General features: G+C 46.7%; 1 protein-coding gene across 1 annotated transcript in view; it reads right to left on the bottom strand.

The window, feature by feature from the left end:
• The window catches only part of FTO (FTO alpha-ketoglutarate dependent dioxygenase), a 271168-nt gene that overhangs the window by 241905 nt on the left and 8240 nt on the right, over positions 1–21023 (bottom strand). The window contains exon 4 of the mRNA XM_038754225.1: positions 4895–5038. Coding sequence (XP_038610153.1) covers positions 4895–5038 — 144 coding nt within the window. The remainder of the gene's footprint in view (positions 1–4894; positions 5039–21023) is intronic.

Consider the following 21023-nt stretch of genomic DNA (forward strand, 5'->3'; position numbering starts at 1 on the left):
TTTCACTACTCCAACCTTGCCCAGAGAACTTTAATCCCACTTCAGACAGACAGGGCTGGTTAAACCTGAACTTTGTTATTTCTTTGTCTTCCCTTCCCCTTTCCCTAGTCACCATTCTGAGCAGTTCTCCTAAGAGGCTGGCGGGATAGGTTTGGCACAAAGAAAGTCGGGGCGCTGGGGGACGAGGTGGATGTGAGAGGGACCGCTTTGAAATACAAGTAGGACTCAGCAAGTCGGGCTCAGGAAAGCGACTTTCTGAGTCTGCCACTCTCCCCTTGACCAGATTTCTGGCGCTTTCTGGGACACATGGGCCTCCTGAGGAGGCTAAAACACAGAAGCAGAAGTAGCAGCAGCCAGACAATTCTGGGTATATCCTTTAGGTCCTGATCCTCAGGGACTGTTTATTCAACTCCCTCCCATCCCCAAGGAGATGTGGGAGGGACCAAGGAGCTCTTGACGAAGCACCCGAGGGAGGGCAGGCCGCTCTGGTCTAAAGGAGCCCACAAAGTCTCAAACCTATGGTCACAGGCTGGGAAGTTTTTTAAAACACAGACATTAATATCATTTTCCCTCCAAAAGTTAAAGCACTTATGAAAATTTACTTAAGGGGGGAAAAATGCCAGGTGCTGATGGGAGGCAAATACACAGGGGAAGTGCTAGGTCCCTCTCTGACCACTCCACATCCACCCAGTGCAGTGAGACCCCCGAAACCCTGCTTCAAGAGAAGGGGCATATAGCACATCATCTCCCCCACCCAACATTTTGAACTGAGTGGCTTTCAGAGGCCTTACAAGGTCCTGGTGAGAATTGTGACTGTCTCTAGACTGTAAGCTCACTGTGGGCAGGGAGTACGTCGGTTCTATTGTATTCTCCCAAGTGCTTAATACAGCGCTCTGCACAGAGTAAGAGCTCAATAAATACGATTGACTGCCTGACTGACGGCAGAAGGAACTATGTAACTCAAGGTCTACGGTCCGAATTATGATAGATTACAGGCCGTTGGGATGAAGGAGGAAAGAACCTGAGCGTAATCAAAATGGAAATCCCAGAAAGATGGGGAACATCTTTCCCTAGGAACTTTGCCCGAGGGCCCCAACCTCGGAAAGCACCGAACGTTAATACTTCAGTAATGGCAGTCCAGGTTCATATCAGGCAAGCGGTCGGAGCTACCCTGTCATCTTTCTACTTTTCAAAGTGAAAATAAACACGACGGCTGCCCATTTGGCTGGTTAAGCACTTTCCTCTTAAATGGCCATTCCTCAAGCTCACCGACTGCAGCCCGAAGTCCTGATTTATGACCGTTCCTGTATCTTTGCCTGGCCTTAGTGGAAAGCAGAACACGGCACCTACCTCTCAAGGTAAACCCCGTGAGATGTGGTCACGTACAATTATTTTGAATTTATGACGGAGTCGTAAATCGCCCCTGCTTTAAGCTCAGTCGGTCCGAGCCGGGGGCGGGGGGAGTGGGTCAGAAACCACAAAAGCTTTTGGCTCTGCGAGCTTTCTCTAAAAGGAGGAAGAACTTGAAACAAGTTGATGCCACAGCTCGACTCTCATCTCCGACGCCCCTCAGCCGGAATCTTTAAACTACTAAAGGGGTTCCCCCTCCTTCACACTCACAGTGCTATATTCCTATTTCATGATATGCCCCAGTGGGCTTAAATAAAGAACAGATGCTAATCTGCATCTAATTTGAATATCACTCCTTTAGCCTCACGATGCATCCCAATCCCCTACTGTCTCTTCTCCTTTTCGTCAACTGCCTCCTCTTACTTTCCCTCAAGGTCACTACTGGAAAAACCACCTCCTTAGCAGTCGAGGTTGTGGTTTATGAACAACGATCCCACCCCTGCCTGGTGCAAATTCACTCACTCACCCACCCTCGCTACCACCTGTTGGTTAGTGAATCTGTCCTTCTATTAGATCCCGTTGGAAAGAAGCTGGAAAAGTCAGGGGTCCGGCCGGTCGCGGTCAGGAGTCAGAAGGGATCAGGATCTGGTGTCACGACAGACCTTCCCTCCTACTTGTGCAGCGCTAGCTACGATCTCGGGCACGCTGGACAAAATGGGTATCTAATTCCTGAACAGATGGACAGTGTGGCCTAGTGGATAGAGCCCAGGCCTGGGAGACAGAAGGACCTGGTTTCTAATCCCAGCTCTGCCATTTGCCTGCTGTGTGACTGTGGCCAAGTCACTTTACTTCGCTACCTCACCTATAAAATGGGGAATTGAGACTGTGAGCCCCATCTGGTACTGGGAACTGATTTGCTTGTATCCACCCCAGTGCTTAGTATAGTGCCCGGCACATGGTAAGTGCCTAACAAATTCCATGCACATATGTATATATACTTGCGTGTTCAATTATTTACCCTGTTATACCATCCTGCTATTTTGTACTTCTTCCCACCGGATCTTCATTCTTCCTCTTACCCCAACAATTTGTAAATCATTCGACATTCTTCAAAAAATTTGTTATCTGTAAATAGTTTTTTTACCGTCTCCCCCATTAGTCTGCAAGTTCTTTGCAGGGAGGAAACATATGTGTGGCTTTTGTTGAACTCTCCCAAGCGCTTAGTACAGTGCTTTGTGGTCAGGCGCTCAATAAATAGCCTTGGCACGCAGACTGCGGGTGACATTAGCAAAGGGAAATGAGATTCAGGCAGATTAAAAGAAACCAAGGAGAAGCCGTGTAATGAACCATAGCTAGCACCTGGAAAGCCCAGCCCGGTCTACCTACCCTGTCCTTCGCTTTCATTCTTTCAATCGTATTTATTGAGCACTTACTGTGTGCAGAGCACTGTACTAAGCACTTGGGAAGTACAAGACGGCACATATAGAGACGGTCCCTACCCAACAACGGGATCACAATCTAGAAGGGGGAGACAGACAATAAAACAAAACATGTGGACAGGTGTCAAGTCATCAGAATAAACAGAAATAAAGCTAGCTGCACATCATTAACAAAATAAATAGAATAGCAAATATGTACAAGTAAAATAAATATGCCACCGGCAGCACACCTGCACGCCCAATTTCTGCCCAATGAAACAAACTCTCAGGCCTTCCTTGGACCCTGGAATCTGCTCTCCCAAAAATGAATTCTGAGTTGGTCTCCAAACTGCTTTCAGCCCCCAACCCTGAAGTCAGATTCAGTCTATGAAAACCATCTGCGCCAAGTAAATCATCCTCTTTGAGAAAGACCAGAGTGGAGTTTTTTTTTTTCCACTAAGTGTGTTTTGAAGTTGGAAAATTAGTGAAAATTGTAAATCTGCTTGCAAATCTGGTCATGTCTAAGTCTGAGATTAGGGCAGAGATTCCAATTTAAAAGGAAAACCGTGACAACTAGTAGTAAGCGCGTCCTCGGGCCCAGCCAGCAGGGCTGCTGGGCACTTCCCCGGCTGGGGATTTATTGCAGGCGCCCGACACGTTCCATATCAGACACCCCTGGAGTATGTTCCTGAGACAGCAGAGTTCAGCCTGCACTTCCTCCGCAGACTAATATATTATTATAAATTGAGCTAAACTGTTTCCTTTTCATAAGCGCTGTGAAGTTCACATTTCAGTTATCAGCAGGCAGGGCTGAGGTCTCTCAGTGGGGCCTACTTGTGGTATTCGCCTTTAAAAAGGGATGAGAAAAGGTAACTTTAGTACAGGGCCACTTTAGAAATGGGGAAGGGGAAAAAATAGAAATGCTTAGTAAATCCAACATGGTGTAGTGGAAAAAGCCCGGGCTTGGAAGTCAGAGGACCCAAATTCTAATCCCAGCTCCGCCACTTGTCTGCTCTGTGACCTTGGGCACGTCAGTTAACTTCTCCGTGCTTCAGTTTCCTCATCTGTGAAATGGGGTACTAAAACTGGGGTAGGGGTAGGTACAAACTAATCAGATTGGGCAAAGTCCCTGCCCCGCATGAGGCTCACAATCTTAATTGCCATTTTACAGATGAAGTCTTTTAGACGGTGAGCCCACTGTTGGGTAGGGACTGTCTCTATATGTTGCCAATTTGTACTTCCCAAGTGCTTAGTACAGTGCTCTGCACATAGTAAGCGCTCAATAAATATGATTGATGATGATGATGATGATGATGAAGTAACTAGAGAAGATAGAGAAGCTAAATGACTTGCCCAGTCACACAGCTGACAGGTCGCGGATCCAGGATTAGAACCCAGGTACTTTAGACTCCCAGGCCCACCAGGCCTTCTATCCACTAAGTCATCATAATCAATCAATCAATCATTTATTGAGTGCTCAATGTGTGCAGAGCAGTGTATTAAGTGCTCAGAGAAGTATAATACATGTGTTGGGAAACACATGACCTGTCCACAACAACCTTACAATCTTGGGGGAGACAGACATTAAAATAAATAACATTCAGGTTTGGCCTGTGGCTGGAAGCATCTTGTGGACAGGAGCTGTTATATTGTTAATAATATTAATAATAATAATGGTATCTGTTAAGTGCTTACTATATTCCAAGCACTGTTCTCAGCACTGCGGTAGTTTCAAGATTATCAGGTGGGACACAGTCCCTGTCCCACATGGGGCTCACAGCTTAGAGAGGATGGAGTAGGATTTAATCTCCATTTCACAGATGAGGAAACTAAGGCACAGAGAAGTAAAGTGGCTTGCCCAAGGTCACACAGCAGACATGCGGCAGAGCTGAGATTTGAATCCAGGATTTCTGCCAGGCCCTTGCGCTTTCCACTAGGCCATGATTGCTTCCTCCTTAGCTCTAAGTACAGTTCTCTGCACACAGCAAGCGCTCAATGAATACAATTAACTGACAGGCTGTGATGACACCAGCACAACATGGAACTTTTCCGGTGAAAAATGATCTTTGAAAACCCTCTTCCCCTGGGCAAAGCTAGAAGCCTCATTTCCGCCTTCGGGAGATTACCCAGCATAAAGTAGCAGTCTCCTTGGTGAAGAGGTAATGCCAACCCAGGCGTGTCTATGTCCCACGCTATCTTCAGGCCCACATGCCAAGTAGCACGATCTCTCCCTTCCATGTCTTGCTCCATCTCTCCATCCGTTTCTGGGCCTGTCGGAGATAAAGTACACGGATCAGGAAAAACAGGACGTGCCTGGAGGGGAAGTGTTCTCACACTCCAATCTTTAAGGTGTTACTGCAACATCCTCTAGATTCTAACTCATCCCATTATCAGGTCCTTTAAAAGTATACACGGCATGATTCCTCCGAGAACCATCCGGATGCGTCCAGGTAAATTCATACCGCCTCCCATTTTTCGGGTGGAGAAACCAAGATGAGAAAAGCGAAGCAATCCCATTCAGGTTCCACAGAGAGCAAGGAAGTCCTGTCCATCACAAAATACTCCACTATAATGGATTTACTTTACCGGTCAGGGAATGTGTCTACCAAATGGATCATGTTGTAGTAGCAGAAATAGTATTTATTAAGTGCTTACTGTTTGCATAGCACTGTCCTAAGCGCTGGGAAATAAATAACAGGTAGGAATTGGGCAAGGGCCCTTTCCCTTGCTTAGTACAGTCCTCTGAATACGGTAAGCACTCAATAAATACAACTGATTGGTTGGCTGATTGATCATGAAAAACCACAGTTTCCCTCAGTGACGGGCAAAAACTGGCCATTTAAGATTCTTCAAAATGGACTGTTCACTCAATTCACACCTCTACCACCCTCTTCAGAGGAAAGCTGTATTTGAAGGGAAGTAGCTGGAAGTCAGAAGGACCTGGGTTCTAATCTCCGCTCCGTCACTCTTCTGCTATGTGATCTTGAACAAGTCACTTTACCTCATCCGCAAAATGGTGATTAAGACTGTGAGCCCCATTAGGTCAGGGACTGTGTCCAACTTCATTAGCTTGGCTCTCCCCGAGAGCTTAGAACAGTGCTTGACACATAGGAAGCGCTTAACAAACACAATCATTATCATTTTAAAGAAGTTTAAGGGGTCCAACGTGCAAATGAACAAGTCCTTGAGTTGGACAAACAGAAGGTGGATATCCCATACCGATGTCATAAACTGGGTGTCTCTTTCTTAATTATGTGCTTCCCCTTACAGAAGAGTCATCAACAACAACAGCCATCACGAGGCCTTCGGAAAGAGAAGGGACACAGAAGTAATAATAATAATAATAATAATAATGGTATTTGTTAAACATTTACTACGTGCCAGACACTACTAATTGCTGGGGTGGATACAAACAAATCGGGTTGGACACAGTCCCTGTCACCTGTGGGGCTCACAGCCTTCATCCCCATTTTACAGATGAGGTAACTGAGACCCAGAGAAGTCAAGTGACTTGCCCAAGGACAGCAGACAAGTGGCAGAGCCGGGATTAGAACCCATGACCTTCTGATTCCCAGGCCTGTGCTCTATCCACTAACCCATGCCGCTTCTCGTGGCCTATGCGTGGCTTAGTGGAAGAGCACATGCCTGGAAGTCCGAAGGACCTGGTTACTAAATCTGCCTCCACCACTCCTCTGTTGTGTGACCTTGGGAAAGTCACTGCACTTCTCTGGGCCTCAGTTACCTCATCTGTAAAATGGGGAATAAGGCTATGAGCCCCACGTGGGACACGGACCATGTCCAACCTGATTATCTTCTATCTCGCTTAGAACAGTGCCTGGCCCAGGGTAAGCTCTTACCAGATATCATTAAAGAAAAAAGATAGAGAATGAAGGAAGAAGCTCTTCTGACAAAATCAGCCATTTTCGCCAGACAGGAAACTGTTCAGTTAGGCTCAGTTAGAGACCTAAGAATAGCATTCCCACAAAACAATCTAACGATTGTCATTGGAAAGAACCATGCGGGAGGAGAAAGGCTGGAGGCTATGGAGGGGAACGTGCTGTTCGGGGAAATCCCGTAAACATCATTATTTTTATGCGAAACTTTCTAGTTTAAGATTCAAAAGCTCTTATTTCAGGCCTTTGGTACCAAGTTGGTTTTTTCAAGACACTTGTTCCAGGGCTAACAGGCCTTTGGCCTCCAAAGGCTAAGGGAGGGGTAACTTGGGAAAAAATCAATCAATCTGAGTTTTGGTTTTGGTCAATTAAGACCCAAACTTGTTTTCAATCAAAAGATGGGAATAATAATAATAATGATAATAACAGTATTTGTAAAGTAGTTAATATGTGTCAGGTACTGTATTAAGCACTGGGGTAGATACTGGGGACTGTGAGCCCCACGTGGGACCAGAACTGTTTCCAACCTGATCAATTTATATCTACCCCAGCACTTAGTACAGTGCCCGGCACACAGTACACTCTTAACAAATACCAGAATTATTTACAAGCTGTTGGACACAGTCTCCATCCGTCATGGGGCTCACAGTCTGAATCCCCATTTTACAGATGAGGAAACTGAGGCTCAGAAGTTAAGTGACTTGCCCAAGCACACACAGCACACAGGCGGAGGAGCTGGGATTAGAACCCAGGCCCTCTGACTCCAAAAAGGACATGCTGCTTTATGTGATGAAGGTCCAGCAATCACATGTTGCTACTGATTGTCTGCTGTCACTTGGGCAAATCACTTAACTTCTCCGTGCCTCAGTCATCTCATCTGTAAAATGGGGGTTGATAATGTGAGTCCCACGTGGGACATGGACTGTGTCCAATCTGATTAGCTTGCATCTACCCCAGTGCACAGTACAGTGCCTAGCGCTTAACAAATGCCGTGAAAAAAAGAAGAAAAAATGGCAATGTCTGAACCACGTGACGTCACTTGTGTTTAAGTTTCTGAATGAGTCTTTTTAATGAACAGTCCCGGCTCACTGTGGGTGTGAGATTGTGGCTCCAGGAATAACAACAACTGTGGTATTTGTTAAGCGCTCACTATATGCCAGGCACTGTACTTAGTGAGTAATTGGGTTGGACATAACCATGTCCCACTTTTCATTCATTCATTCAGTCGTATTTATTGAGCACTTACTGTGTGCAGAGCACTGTACTAAGCGCTTGGGTCCCTACCCAACAACGGGCTCACAGTCTAGCAGGAGGAGACAGACATCAAAACAAAACATGTGGACAGGTGTCAAGTCCTCAGAATCAATAGAAGTAAAGCTAGATGCACATCATTAACAAAATAAGTAGAATAGTAAATATGTACAAGTAAAATAAATAGAGTACTAAATATAGGTGCTGTGGGGAGGGGAAGGAGGTAGGGTTGGGGGGACGGGGAGGAGGAGAGGAAAATCAGGACATCTCCATCAGGATGTCCGCCCGCCACCTAAAACTCAACATGTCCAAGACTGAACTCCTTGTCTTCCCTCCCAAACCCTGCCCTCTCCCTGACTTTCCCATCACTGTTGACGGCACTACCATCCTTCCCGTCTCACCAGCCCGCAACCTTGGTGTCATCCCGACTCCGCTCTCTCGTTCACCCCTCACATCCAAGCCGTCACCAAAACCTGCCGGTCTCAGCTCCGCAACATTGCCAAGATCCGCCCTTTCCTCTCCATCCAAACCGCTACCCTGCTCGTTCAAGCTCTCATCCTACCCCGTCTGGACTACTGCACCGGCCTTCTCTCCGATCTCCCATCCTCCTGTCTCTCCCGTCTTCAATCCATACTTCAGGCCGCTGCCCAGATTGTCTTTGTCCAGAAACGCTCTGGGCATGTTACTCCCCTCCTCAAAAATCTCCAGTCAACCTACACATCAGGCAGAAACTCCTCACCCTGGGCTTCAAGGCTGTCCATCACCTCGCCCCCTCCTACCTCACCTCCCTTCTCTCCTTCTCCAGCCCAGCCCGCGCCCTCCGCTCCTCCACCGCTAATCTCCTCACTGTGCCTCGTTCTCGCCTGTCCCGCCGTCGGGAGCAGCAGCAGAGGAGTGGAGGGTGCGGGCTGGGCTGGAGAAGGAGAGAAGGGAGGTGAGGTAGGAGGGGGAGAGGGGATGGACAGCCTTGAAGCCGAGGGTGAGGAGTTTTTGCTTGATGCGTAGGGCTCACAGTCTTAACCCCCATTTTACAGATGAGGTAACTGAGGTGGAAGCGTAGGTTGAGCCCATTGCATTGCCACACACTTTCATTAAATAATAATGATGGTATTTGTTAAGCGCTTACTATGTGCCAAGCACTGTTCTAAGCACTGGGGGAGATACAAGGTAATCAGGTTGTCCCAAATAATAACAATAATAATGATGATGGCATTTGTTAAGTGCTTACTATGTGCACAGCACTGTTCTAAGCGCTGGGGGGGGATACAAGGTGATCAGGTTGTCCCATGTGGGGCTCACAGTCTTAATCCCCATTTTATAATAATAATAATAATGGCATTTATTAAGCGCTTACTATGTGCAAAGCACTGTTCTAAGCGCTGGGGAGGTTACAAGGAGATCAGGTTGTCCCACAGGAGGCTCACAGTCATCATCATCATCATCAATCGTATTTATTGAGCGCTTACTGTGTGCAGAGCACTGTACTAAGCGCTTGGGAAGTACAAATTGGCAACATATAGAGACAGTCCCTACCCAACGGTGGGCTCACAGTCTTCATCTCATTGTATAGATGAGGGAACTGGGGCACGGAGAAGTGAAGTGACTTGCCCAAAGTCGCACAGCTGACAATTGGCAGAGCCGGGATTCAAACCCATGATCTCTGACTCCAAAGTCCGGGCTCTTTCCACTGAGCCATGCTGCTCCTCTCAGAGAAGTGAAGTGACTTGCCCAGGGTCACACAGCAGACATGTGGCAGAGTCGGGATTCGAACCCACGACCTCTGACTCCAAAGCCCGTACTCTTTCCACTGAGCCACGCCGCTTCTCTGAGTCCCACATGGGACTCACGGGCTTCATCCCCATTTTACAGATAGGGAACTGAGGCGTAGAGAAGTTAAGTGACTTGCCCAAAGTCACACAGCTGACAATTTGGCAGAGCCGGGATTTGAATCCCTGACCTCTGATTCCCAAGTCCATGCTCTTTCCACTGAGCCACGCGTTTGTATGTATTCATTACTCTATTTATTTTGCTTGTACATATCTATTCTACTTATTTTATTCTGTTAATATGTTTGGTTTTGTTCTCTGTCTCCCTCTTCTAGACTGTGAGCCCACAGTTGGGTAGGGACCGTCTCTAGATGTTGCCAACTTGGACTTCCCAAGCGCTTAGTACAGTGCTCTGCACACAGTAAGAGCTCAATAAATACGATTGATTGATTGATTGATTTCCTGTTGAGCCACGTAGAGTGTATAGAGGAGAAAACTTCATCCAGAAAATAATCTGCGGGGGAGTGGGGATGGGGGCTTTTCCTATTTCCTTCCCCACTTAGATAAATTATAACTTCAGCGCAGGGGAAAGCATTTCTGAAGATGGCCGATACAGTGGCTTTCAAAGAGTTTTTAATGCTGCGGAAAACAAGCATCCTAAAAAGAGGTTGTCTTGGTGGGTTGACTCTCCTCGACTCCTACCACCGCCCCATCCCTTTAGCAACAGCGATCCTCTCAATGTGGCACCAATAAAATGTAGCACTACAATCAGAGGTAGCGATTTCAATCAAAGTGTCCCGGAGTTCCTTCATAAATCCAGAACCCTTGGCATGTGCTCGTTAAAATGAGTTGGGTTTTTAGTGTGGGTTTTCCTTTTTTTTTTAAAGAGTGATACATTTTTTCATTCTTTCAGTACAGTGAAGTTCCCAGGCTCCCTTGATTCACTAAGGGCACATTATAATTATCTGTAGCGTTTGCATCTGATTACTCTCGCCACGTTCTCCTGGAAACAAACGGAGGCAGCGTGCTCCTGCTTGCTCCTAATCCTCGGTTACATTGAAGGGGATAAAAAAAGGCGCCTCGGTGCTTGCGGTCTGTCCTCCGCCTGAATTGACCAAACCTTGGTTCCAAAAAAAAAAAAAGGGCAACTTGGAGCTAAATTCCCACAACCTCGGAGCCTAACCGTGACTCCTGACTGGCTATCGATCAATCAATCGTATTTATTCTTCCCAATTTCTTATTATTTGTACTTCCCAAGCGCTTAGTACAGTGCTCTGCACACAGTAAGCGCTCAATAAATACGATGGATGATGTGATTTATTCAACTGTATTTATTGAGCGCTTACTGTGTGCAGAGCACTGTACTATTTATTGAGCGCTTACCACGTGCAGAGCACTGCATTAAGCGCTTGGGAGAGGACAATACAACAGAGCTGGTAGACGCGTTTCCTGCACGCGAGGGGCTCACAGTCTAGAGGGGGAGACTGCCATTAATATAATAATAATAATAATAATGGTATTTATTAAGCAGTTACTATGTGCAAAGCACTGTTCTAAGCGCTGGGGAGGTTACAAGGTGATCAGGTTGTCCCACAGGGGGCTCACAGTCTTAATCCTCATTTTACAGATGAGGTAACCGAGGCCTAGAGAAGTGAAGTGACTTGCCCAAAGTCACACAGCTGACAATTGGCGGAGCCGGGATTTGAACCCATGACGTCTGACTCCAAAGCCCGTGGTCTTTCCACTAAGCCACGCTGCTTCTCCTAATAATAATGGCATTTGTTAAGCACTTACTATGTGCAGAGCACTGTTCTAAGCACTGGGGGGGATACAAGGTGATCAAGTTGTCCCACGTGGGGCTCACAGTCTTAATCCCCATTTTACAGATGAGGGAACTGAGAAGTGAAGTGGCTTGCCCGAGGTCACACAGCAGACATGTGGTGGATTCGGGATTCGAACCCATGACCTCTGACTCCAAAGCCCGGGCTCTTTCCACTGAGCCACGCTGCTTCTATAAATAAATATAAATAAATGAACTATGGATATGCCCGTAATTAGGCTGTGGGGCTGAGGAAGAGGTGAATAAATGGTGCAAATCCTAGGGCAAGCCTACTTTCAGATGACACATGTACGTAACTGCAATTTATTTATTTCTGCTAATGTCTGTCTCCTGCTGTAGACTGTAAGCTCCTTGTGGGCAGGGAATTTGCCTGTTTATTATTATACTGTACTCTCCCAAGTGCTTTGTTCATTGCTCTGCACACAGTCAGTGCTCAATAAATAAGACTGAATGAATAAATGGGTGCTGAGGTCCCTAGGGGTACTCCAGGAAGGCCCTGGAGCTAATTAAGCAGTGAACATAATTACAACTGGGAGGGAAAAGGGTTTCCTCTCAGTAGTTTGACAAGGTACCCATCTCTTTACTCTTTCAGATCCCAACAGACCTTCTGAAATATTTCCCTACACTCAGTTGTGTGACTTCTTTTTTATCAGATGTTAATGTTCACAAGAATCCCCTTCGACTTAAGCCGCAGTCAGTGATTTTGATAGCTGCTCTTTTAAAACTGACAAGGCAGACGCGTAGGAAGCCCCCCCCACAACCTTGCCCCCCAACCTGTCTGAGGGGGAAAAACCACAGACACTTGAAAAACTGTATGTTTAAGAAGATTTTCGGTTCGGTAAGCTCATACATCCAACTCAAAACAAATAAACGGTTAGAACAGCTTACAGTGATTTCTTACATCAAGTTCCCTAAGGACTTGTTTCTTAAAATTGTTTTATGAAATACTACTTTTAAGCCCTTAGTGCTTATTTTGAAGACACAGATGGCTGTCTGAATATAGAAACACAGATAGAATTAATTAGGCACACAAAGTAGACAACTGAAGCTAACCTTTGTAACTATATAAAGATGCATGTAAACACCAGAATGGATCTGTGTATATGTACGTGAGAGAGAGAAAAGCAGTGTGGCCTAGTGGAAAGGGCCCTGGCCTGGGATTCAGAGGACCTGCATTCTGATTCTAGGTCGGCCACTTGTCTGCTGTGTGACCCTTGGGCAAATCGCTTAAATTATCTGTGCCTCAGTTTCCCCATCTATAAAATGGGCGTTAAATCCGACTCCTTCCTGCCTAGACTGTGAGCCCCATGTGGGATAGGGACTGTATCCAAACGAATAACCTTGCATCTACCCTAATCAATCAATGGCATTTATTGAGCAGTTACTATGTGCAGAGTATTGTACTAAGTGTATGGGAGAGTACGACAGAATTAACAGATACGTCCCCTGCACATATTAGCTTATAGTCTGGAGGGAAGACAGACATTGATATGAATAAATAAATTATATAATTTAAAGATCTGTATACAAGTGCTGTGGTGTTGGGAGCGGGACGAATATCATATCCAAAAGTCACAGATCCAAATGCAGAGATGATGCAGAAGGGGGAGGGAGTTGGGGAAAAGAGAGCCCAATCCAGGAAGGCCTCTTGGAGGAGATCTTATAATGCTTTGAAGGTGGAGAGTGTGATGGTCTGGCATATATGGAGGGGGAGGAAGTTCCAGGCTAGGGGGAGGACCTGGTAAAGGGGTCAGCAGCAAGACAGATGAGATTGGGGGCACAGTGAGTAAACTGGCGCTTGAGGAGCAGAGTGTGTGTGGGCTGGGCTGAAGTAGGAGATTAGAGAGGTGAGGTAGGAGGGGACACGGTGATTGAGTGCTTTAAAGTCAAGGGTAAGGAGTTTCTGTTTGATGCAAAGGCAGATGAGCAGCCACTAGAGGTTCTTGAGGAGTGGAGGGAAATGGACTGACTGTTTTTGTTGATAAATGATCCGTGCAGTAGAGGGAAGTACGGATTGGAGTGGGGAGAGATGGAAGGTCAGCGAGGAGGCAGATGTGGGATAGGCTAAGTGCTTTTATCAGCATGGTAGGAGTCTGGATGGAGAGGAAAGGGGAGGATTTTAGCGATGCTGTGAAGGTAGAACCAAGAGGATTTGTGACAGATTGAATATGTGGGTGGAATGAGAGTGATGAGTCAAGGGCATCACCACGGTGAAATAGGGAGGAGAGTGGTGTTGTCTACAGTGATGGAAATGATGGGGGGAAGACAGGGTTTGGGTGGGAAGATAAGGAGTTCAGCTTTGGATATGTTTAATTTGAGGCTTCGGAGGGACATCCAGGTAGGTAAGTCTCAAAGGCAGGAGGAAATGTGAGATTTCAGGGAAGGAGGGAGGTCAGGGCCGGAGATACAGATTTGGGAATCGACTGCATTGAGTTGGTAATTGAAGCCGTGGAAGCAAATGCGTTCTCCAAGGGAGTGGGTGTAGAGGGAGACTAGAAAGGGACATAGAACCGAGCCTTGAGGGAATCCTCCTGTCAGAGGGTGGGAGATAGAGGAGGAGCCGGCAAAAGAGACGGAGAAGTGGTCAGAGGGCTAGAAGGAGAACCAAGAGAGGACAGTGTCACTGAATCCAAGGTTGGATAAAGTTTCAAGGAATGGGGGTGATCTACAGGGGCCGCAAGATTTGGAGAGAACGTCATTGGTTACTTTAGAGAGGGCTGACTCTGTGAAGGGGGTGGAAGCCACATTAGGGGGGATCTAGGAGAGAATTGGAGGAGAGGATGTGGAGACAGTGGGTGTAAACAATGCTCTCAACCAGTTTAGAGAGAAATGGTAGGAGGGAGGGAGGGTGATGACTGGAGGGAGCTATGGGGTCAAGGGAGAATTTTGTTTTTTTAGGATAGGGGAGACATAAGCATGTTGGAAAGTGAAGAGTTGAAGATGGCAGTCAGAGAGGGAAGAAGGGAGGAGGTGAGTGGTTTAAAAAGGTGTGAAGGGTCACAAGCAGAGGTGGTGGGGATAGATTTAGAGAGGAGGCGAGAGATTTCATTTTGAGTACCCCAGCACTTAGAATAGTGCTTAGCACATACTAAGTGCTTAACAAATACCACAATTATTATTATTAAATCCAACTTTCTAAGCAGGCTGTCTGTCTACCAAATGCCTATTGACTCTGCATTGAGTTCAACAGTCAGCCGTCACCAGAATGGGGAGAAAAAGCAAAGTAGTCCCCAGAATCTCCCAACAGAGCAGGTGAGGGAGAGAGAATCCCACTTCAAGAGATACAGGAAGATGGAAAGGCAAACTAGACATGGAGAGAAAACAATAAGGCGGACTGCAAATCTGGTCAAAGATGGAAAACGCATTTGTTGGAAATACCAGGCCCACGTCTGGCAAGACTTTGAAGAATGAGGACTGTACTCTTGGAAATGTAGAATGAAAAACTCACCCCAAGAATGAGACTAGGGTATTTCTTCAACAAACAACCCTTCTACCTGGAAGAAATTTCCAAATTCAACTGCAAACTGTTCTGCTCTTTTTGGGAATCCTTTAAGGAGGCACAACTAAGGAAAAGTCCTAGGGAAAAGAGACTTCCTTTCTCTTTTTTATTGTGTTGCCAGGCACCGTTCTAACCACTGTGGTAGATACAAGTTATTCAGGTTGGACACAATCCCTGTCCCAAATGGGGTTCACAGTCTTAATTTCCATTTGACAGATGAGGTAAATGAGGCACAGGGAAGTGAAATGAGTTACCCAAATTCACACAGCAGATAGGCTTCAGAGGTGGGATTAGAACCCAGGTCCTTCTGACTCCCAGTTACAGTCCCATGTGGGACAGGGAGACTGTGTCTGATCTGATTGCACTGCATCTAACTGCGCTTAGCACAATTCCTGAAACACAAGTGCCGCAATTATTGATCAATCAATCGTATTTGGAGACGCAGCATAGCCTTGTGGAAAGAGAACAGATCTGGAGTGAGAGGACCTGGGTTCTAGCTCATTAAGAGCAGGGAACGTCTCAGCTAATTCTGCTGTACTCTCCCAAGGGCTTAGTACAGTGCTCTGTGCATAGTAAGCACTCAATTAATACCGGTGATTGACTAATCCCCGCTCTGCCAATTGCTCACGGTGTCATCCTGGGCAAGTCACTTCTCCCCATTCTAGACTGTGAGCCCACTGCCGGGTAGGGACCGCCTCTATATGTTGCCTATTTGTACTTCCCAAGCGCTTAGTACAGTGCGCTGCACACAGTAAGTGCTCAATAAATATGACTGAATGAATGAACGAAATTAACTTCTTTGTGCTTCAGTTTCCTTGATTGTAAAATGGGGATTCAATACCTGTTTTCCCTCCTAAGAGCTTACTAGAGCAGCAGCGTAGCTCAGTGGAAAGAGCACGGGCTTGGGAGCCAGAGGTCTTGGGTTCTAATCCCACCTCCACCATTTGTCAGCTGCGTGACTTTGGGCAAGTCACTTCTCCGAGCCTCAGTTACCTCATCTGGAAAATGGGGATTAAGACTGTGAGCCCCTTGTGGGACACCTGATCACCTTGTATCCCCCCAACGCTTAGAACAGTGCTTCGCACATACTAAGCGCTTAACAAGTCATCATTAGTACAGTGCTTTGCACACAGTAAGCGCTCAATAAATATGAATGAATGAACTTAACTTCTTTGTGCTTCAGTTTCCTCGACTGTAAAACGGGGATTCAATACCTGCTCTCCCTCCTAAGCGCTTAGTACAGTGCTCTGCACACAGTAAGCGCTCAATAACTATGATTGAATGAGTACTCAGAACAGGTGCTCAAAAAATACCAGAATAACAATAATTCAGTGCTTACTGTTCGCGGCATGGCCTAGTGGACAGAACAGGGGCATGGGAATCAGAAGGACCTGGGTTCTAATCCCACTCCCCCACTTGTCTGCTGTGGGACCTTGAGCAAATCATTTTTCTGGGCTTCAGTTACCTCATCTAAATGGGGATTAAAACTGTGATCCTCATGTGGGCCACTAAGTCCAACTTGATTATCTTATATTTATCCCAACAGTTCCTGGCATATAGTAAGCGCTTAACAAATACCATAGAAATAAAACAAACAAAACAGAGCATTGTTCCCTGTCCACAAGGAATTTACAATCTAAAAGGGGAGAGAGAGATATTCAAATAAATTAGAGATTTGTACAAAGGGCTGTGGGGTTGAGAGGGTCGGGTGAATACCAACTGCTTAAACCATACAAGGGTGGCACAGCGGGGGAGGACGTGGGAGCTGCTGTTCATTCATTCATTTAATCATATTTATTGAGCGCTTACTGTGTGCCGAGCACTGTACAAAGCGCTTGGGAAGTACAAGTTGCTGTTGACAAGGGACGAGGCTCCTTTCGAATGATCTGTAAAAATGAAGTTTTCCTTCAGTTGAAAAACGAAAAGGCCTCTACCTCCAGCCCAGTGCTTGGGGAGAAGTGCAGCCTCTTGACAAAGGTAAACTGTGGGATCAATTACATCCTCTCTGGGATTTCTGGCTGAATATGTGGAAACTCTTTCCAGACAAATCTAAAACACTTCAGCACAACGTTGGGTTCTGTCAGCTTGCAGATAAAGCATCAGAAGCACTTTAGAAGGCTCCATTAATCTTCGCAGCCACACGGCTGCTTGAGTTTTGCCACTTTGCAAGAGCTAAGAAAGCAAAAAGCGTCCTAAGGAAAGGTCAGAGACACTTTTACCAGCAACGCAAAGGCTTTCTGTGGGAAATGCTGAAATGAAGGAAGGAGAAACAGGGATTTCTTTCCCCACCTTAAACACCCTAATCATTCATCCATTCAATCGTATTTATTGAATGCTTACTGAGTGTGGAGCACTGTACTAAGCGCTTGGGAGAGTACAATATAACAATAAACAGATACATTCCCTGCCCACAACAAGCTTACAGTGCAGAGGGAGAGACTATCCCATTTCAACAGAGTCAGCCGGGATGGTCCCAGGTAAAGCTAGTTTTTCCTCTTCTCGCTATACTTCACGCTGCTGCCCGGATCATCTTTGTGCAGAAACGCTCTGGGCATGTTACTTCCCTCCTCAAAAATCTCCAGTGGCTACCAGTCAACCTACGCATCAGGAAAAAAATCCTCACTCTCGGCTTCAAGTCTCTCCATCCCCTCGCCCCCTCCTACCTCACCTCCCTTCTTTCCTTCTCCAGCCCAGCCCGCACCCTCCGCTCCTCTGCCGCTAATCTCCTCACCGTGCCTCGTTCTCGCCTGTCCCGCCATCGACCCCCGGCCCACATCATCCCCCGGGCCTGGAATGTCCTCCCTCCTCACATCTGCCAAGCTAGCTCTCTTCCTCCCTTCAAAGCCTTACTGAGAGCTCACCTCCTCCAGGAGGCCTTCCCACACTGATCCCCCTCCTTCCTCTCCCCCTCCTCATCCCTCCCGCCTTACCTCCTTCCCCTCCCCACAGCACCTGTATATATGTTTGTACAGATTTATTACTCTATTTATTTTACTTGTACATATTTACTATTCTATTTATTTTATTTTGTTAATGATGTGCACCTAGCTTTACTTCTACTGATTCTGATGACTTGACACCTCTTCACATGTTTTGTTTCGTTGTCTGTCTCCCCCTTCTAGACTGTGAGCCCGTTGTTGGGTAGGGACCGTCTCTATATGTTGCCAACTTGTACTCCCCAAGCGCTTAGTACAGTGCTCTGCACACAGGAAGCGCTCAATAAATATGATTAAATGAATGAATCGGAATACTAGAAGATCATGCTGTTCAGGGCACATATTAACAGGTAACAAGATTGTATTTCAAATCGAGTGTCAGCATCATCAGTGGTATTTATTGAGCGCTTATTGTGGGCAGAGCACTTGGGAGAGTACAACAGAGTTAGTAGACATTTTTCCTGCCCTCAACGAGTTTACAGTCTAGAAGGGAGCTAACATCTTCCTTAAGGTTTGCTCACAGTGTTCCCTACCCAGCTAAATACCCGGGATACTATTCTCCTTGAGACTACACTGTCTCTACTCTGCAGACACAGAGGGAGGAGTCTGAAACTCAGAGAATGTTAATTTAGATGCAGTATTAACTATTGTTTCCACAGAACAATAGCCAAAGTGTGGTTTGTGGGGCTATGAGAAGCAATGGTCTTAAACTACTCCTGGGTGGCTTAAATTAGTTTAAAACGACAAGTAGCAAGCAGTTGTTGGCGATTACTGCGTAATTATACAGTTGGAATCCAGAAAACTAGCACGATGCCTGGTGATTCTTGGCTCTCCGATGCCACTTGCTGATTAAAAATTGTCACTATTCCAGTCTTCCTCGGCAATATCCATTACCCTTGCCTGCAGGAGAAAGCTATTGAGTGCAGCAGAAAATTACCCTCATTCTGTACAAATTACTACTCAGTGACCTCCACCTACTAAAATAACAAACCAAAGAGGGAGGGGGAGAAGGGGCATTACTGGCCAACTGGAAACCTAGTGAGCATTTTCTCTGACCAAAGGCATTATCAGGGAGGAAGTGATAGGTGTTGGATTTTATAGTTTAAATCAGCATGGCCTAGTGAAAAGAGCTCAGGACTGGGGTTCAGTAGGCCTGGGTTCTAATCTCAGCTCTGCCACTTTGTGTATGACCTTGGGCAAGTCACTTAACTTCTCTCACCCCTCTCCAGGCAACCATATCCACCAAAAAAGAAAAAAGCAGCAGGGCAAGTCATCTAAAAAAAAGGTAACTGACAAGGGAATGAATGAACCTGCCCACACATAGCTCATGTCAAACCTCTTTTAATGACTCTCTCCAAGAACAGCTGCTTTGCCAGCAAAACCGAGCGCTCTGCAGGGTCGCAAATATGGAAACACTGACCCCGTTTCTCTCCCTTTCCCCTTCCATGGCCACACTGGGCCAGCTCCTCAGCTGGAAGACTACAAAAAGACTTAGCCCGGAGGGAGCCAACCTAGACACAAAGGAACTTTTGTTGCAGTGTGGTGCTATCACCGAACCTCACAGTCGATTTAGGAGAGTCACTTTCTTGGAAAAGAAACTAATAAACCCCACTGTCCTTTCAGTGCAGAGTCCCCAGGTAAAAATGTCCTCTAGGCCAGAGGGAGGAGATCTTTCAAAGGAGCGGAAGGCCCAGGTTTGGTCCATCAGATCAACAGCCCTCACAGAGCAGTTCTCAAGCTAGTCCTAAGTTTGTCTCCAGTGGATCAGGCCACTTTTTTTTTTTTAATGGTACTTGTTACGTGCTTACTATGTGCCAGTGCTATACTGAGAGCCGGGGTAGATACAGGCTAATGAAGTTGGACACAGCCCATGTCCCACATGGGGCTCGCAGTCTTACTCGCCCCATCTTCAAAGCCTTACTGAAGGCTTCCTCCAAGAGGCCTTCCCTGATGAAGCCCTACTTTCCCCTCCTCCCACTCCCTTCTGCGCCACTCCGACTTGTTCCCTTTACTCCTCCCCGCCGCCCCCCAGCCCCTCAGCACTTATGTCCATTTCTGTAATTTACTTAGTTATATTTATGTCTGTCTTCCCCTCTAGGCTTTAAGCTCACTGTGGGCAGGGAATGTGTGTTGTCTTATTGCACTCTCCCTAGCACTTAGTATACTGCTCTGCACACAGTAAGTGCTCAATAAATACAACTGACTGAATGAATTCAGGCAGAAACTCCTCACTCTCGGCTTCAAGGCTGTCCATCACCTCGCCCCCTCCGACTTCACCTCCCTTCTCTCCTTCTCCAGCCCAGCCTGCACCCTCCGCTCCTCTGCCGCTAATCTCCTCACCGTGCCTCATTCTCGCCTGTCCCGCCGCCGACCCCCAGCCCACGTCATCCCCCTGGCCTGGAATGCCCTCCCTCTGCCCATCCGCCAAGCTAGCTCTCTTCCTCCCTTCAAGGTCCTACTGAGAGCTCACCTCCTCCAGGAGGCCTTCCCAGACTGAGCCCCCTCCTTCCTCTCCCCCTCTACCCCCTCTCCATCCCCCCTGCCTTACCTCCTTCCCTTCCCCACAGCACCTATATATATATGTTTGTACATATTTATTACTCTATTTTACTTGTACATATCTATTCTATTTTATTTGGTTAATATGTTTGGTTTTGTTCTCTGTCTCCCCCTTCTAGACTGTGAGCCCACTGTTGGGTAGGGACCGGCTCTATGTGTTGCCAACTTGTGCTTCCCAAGCGCTTAGTACAGTGCTCTGCACATAGTAAGCGCTCAATAAATACGATTGGTTGATTGATTGATTCTCATTTTACAGTCCTTCTGGCTCCCAGGCTCTTTCCACTGGGCCAACTTGCTTCTCTCTGCCTCTCTACTGCTTAGAGCCCCAAAAGGGAAGGGAAACGAAAGTATCCGATAGGATGAGTGTCCGGGACTGATGTCAAGAACCGGGGTGGCTTAGGAGTTGCCTCACTGGCTTCCTGTTCGAGGTGATGATGCCGCCCTCCTTCACTCTTCAGTCCCGGTGCTCCAAATCCGAACACTGCCACTTGGCTAGGGGAGTGAGGAACAA

The sequence above is a fragment of the Tachyglossus aculeatus genome, chromosome 11, assembly GCF_015852505.1.
Source record: "Tachyglossus aculeatus isolate mTacAcu1 chromosome 11, mTacAcu1.pri, whole genome shotgun sequence".
NCBI lineage: Eukaryota > Metazoa > Chordata > Mammalia > Monotremata > Tachyglossidae > Tachyglossus > Tachyglossus aculeatus.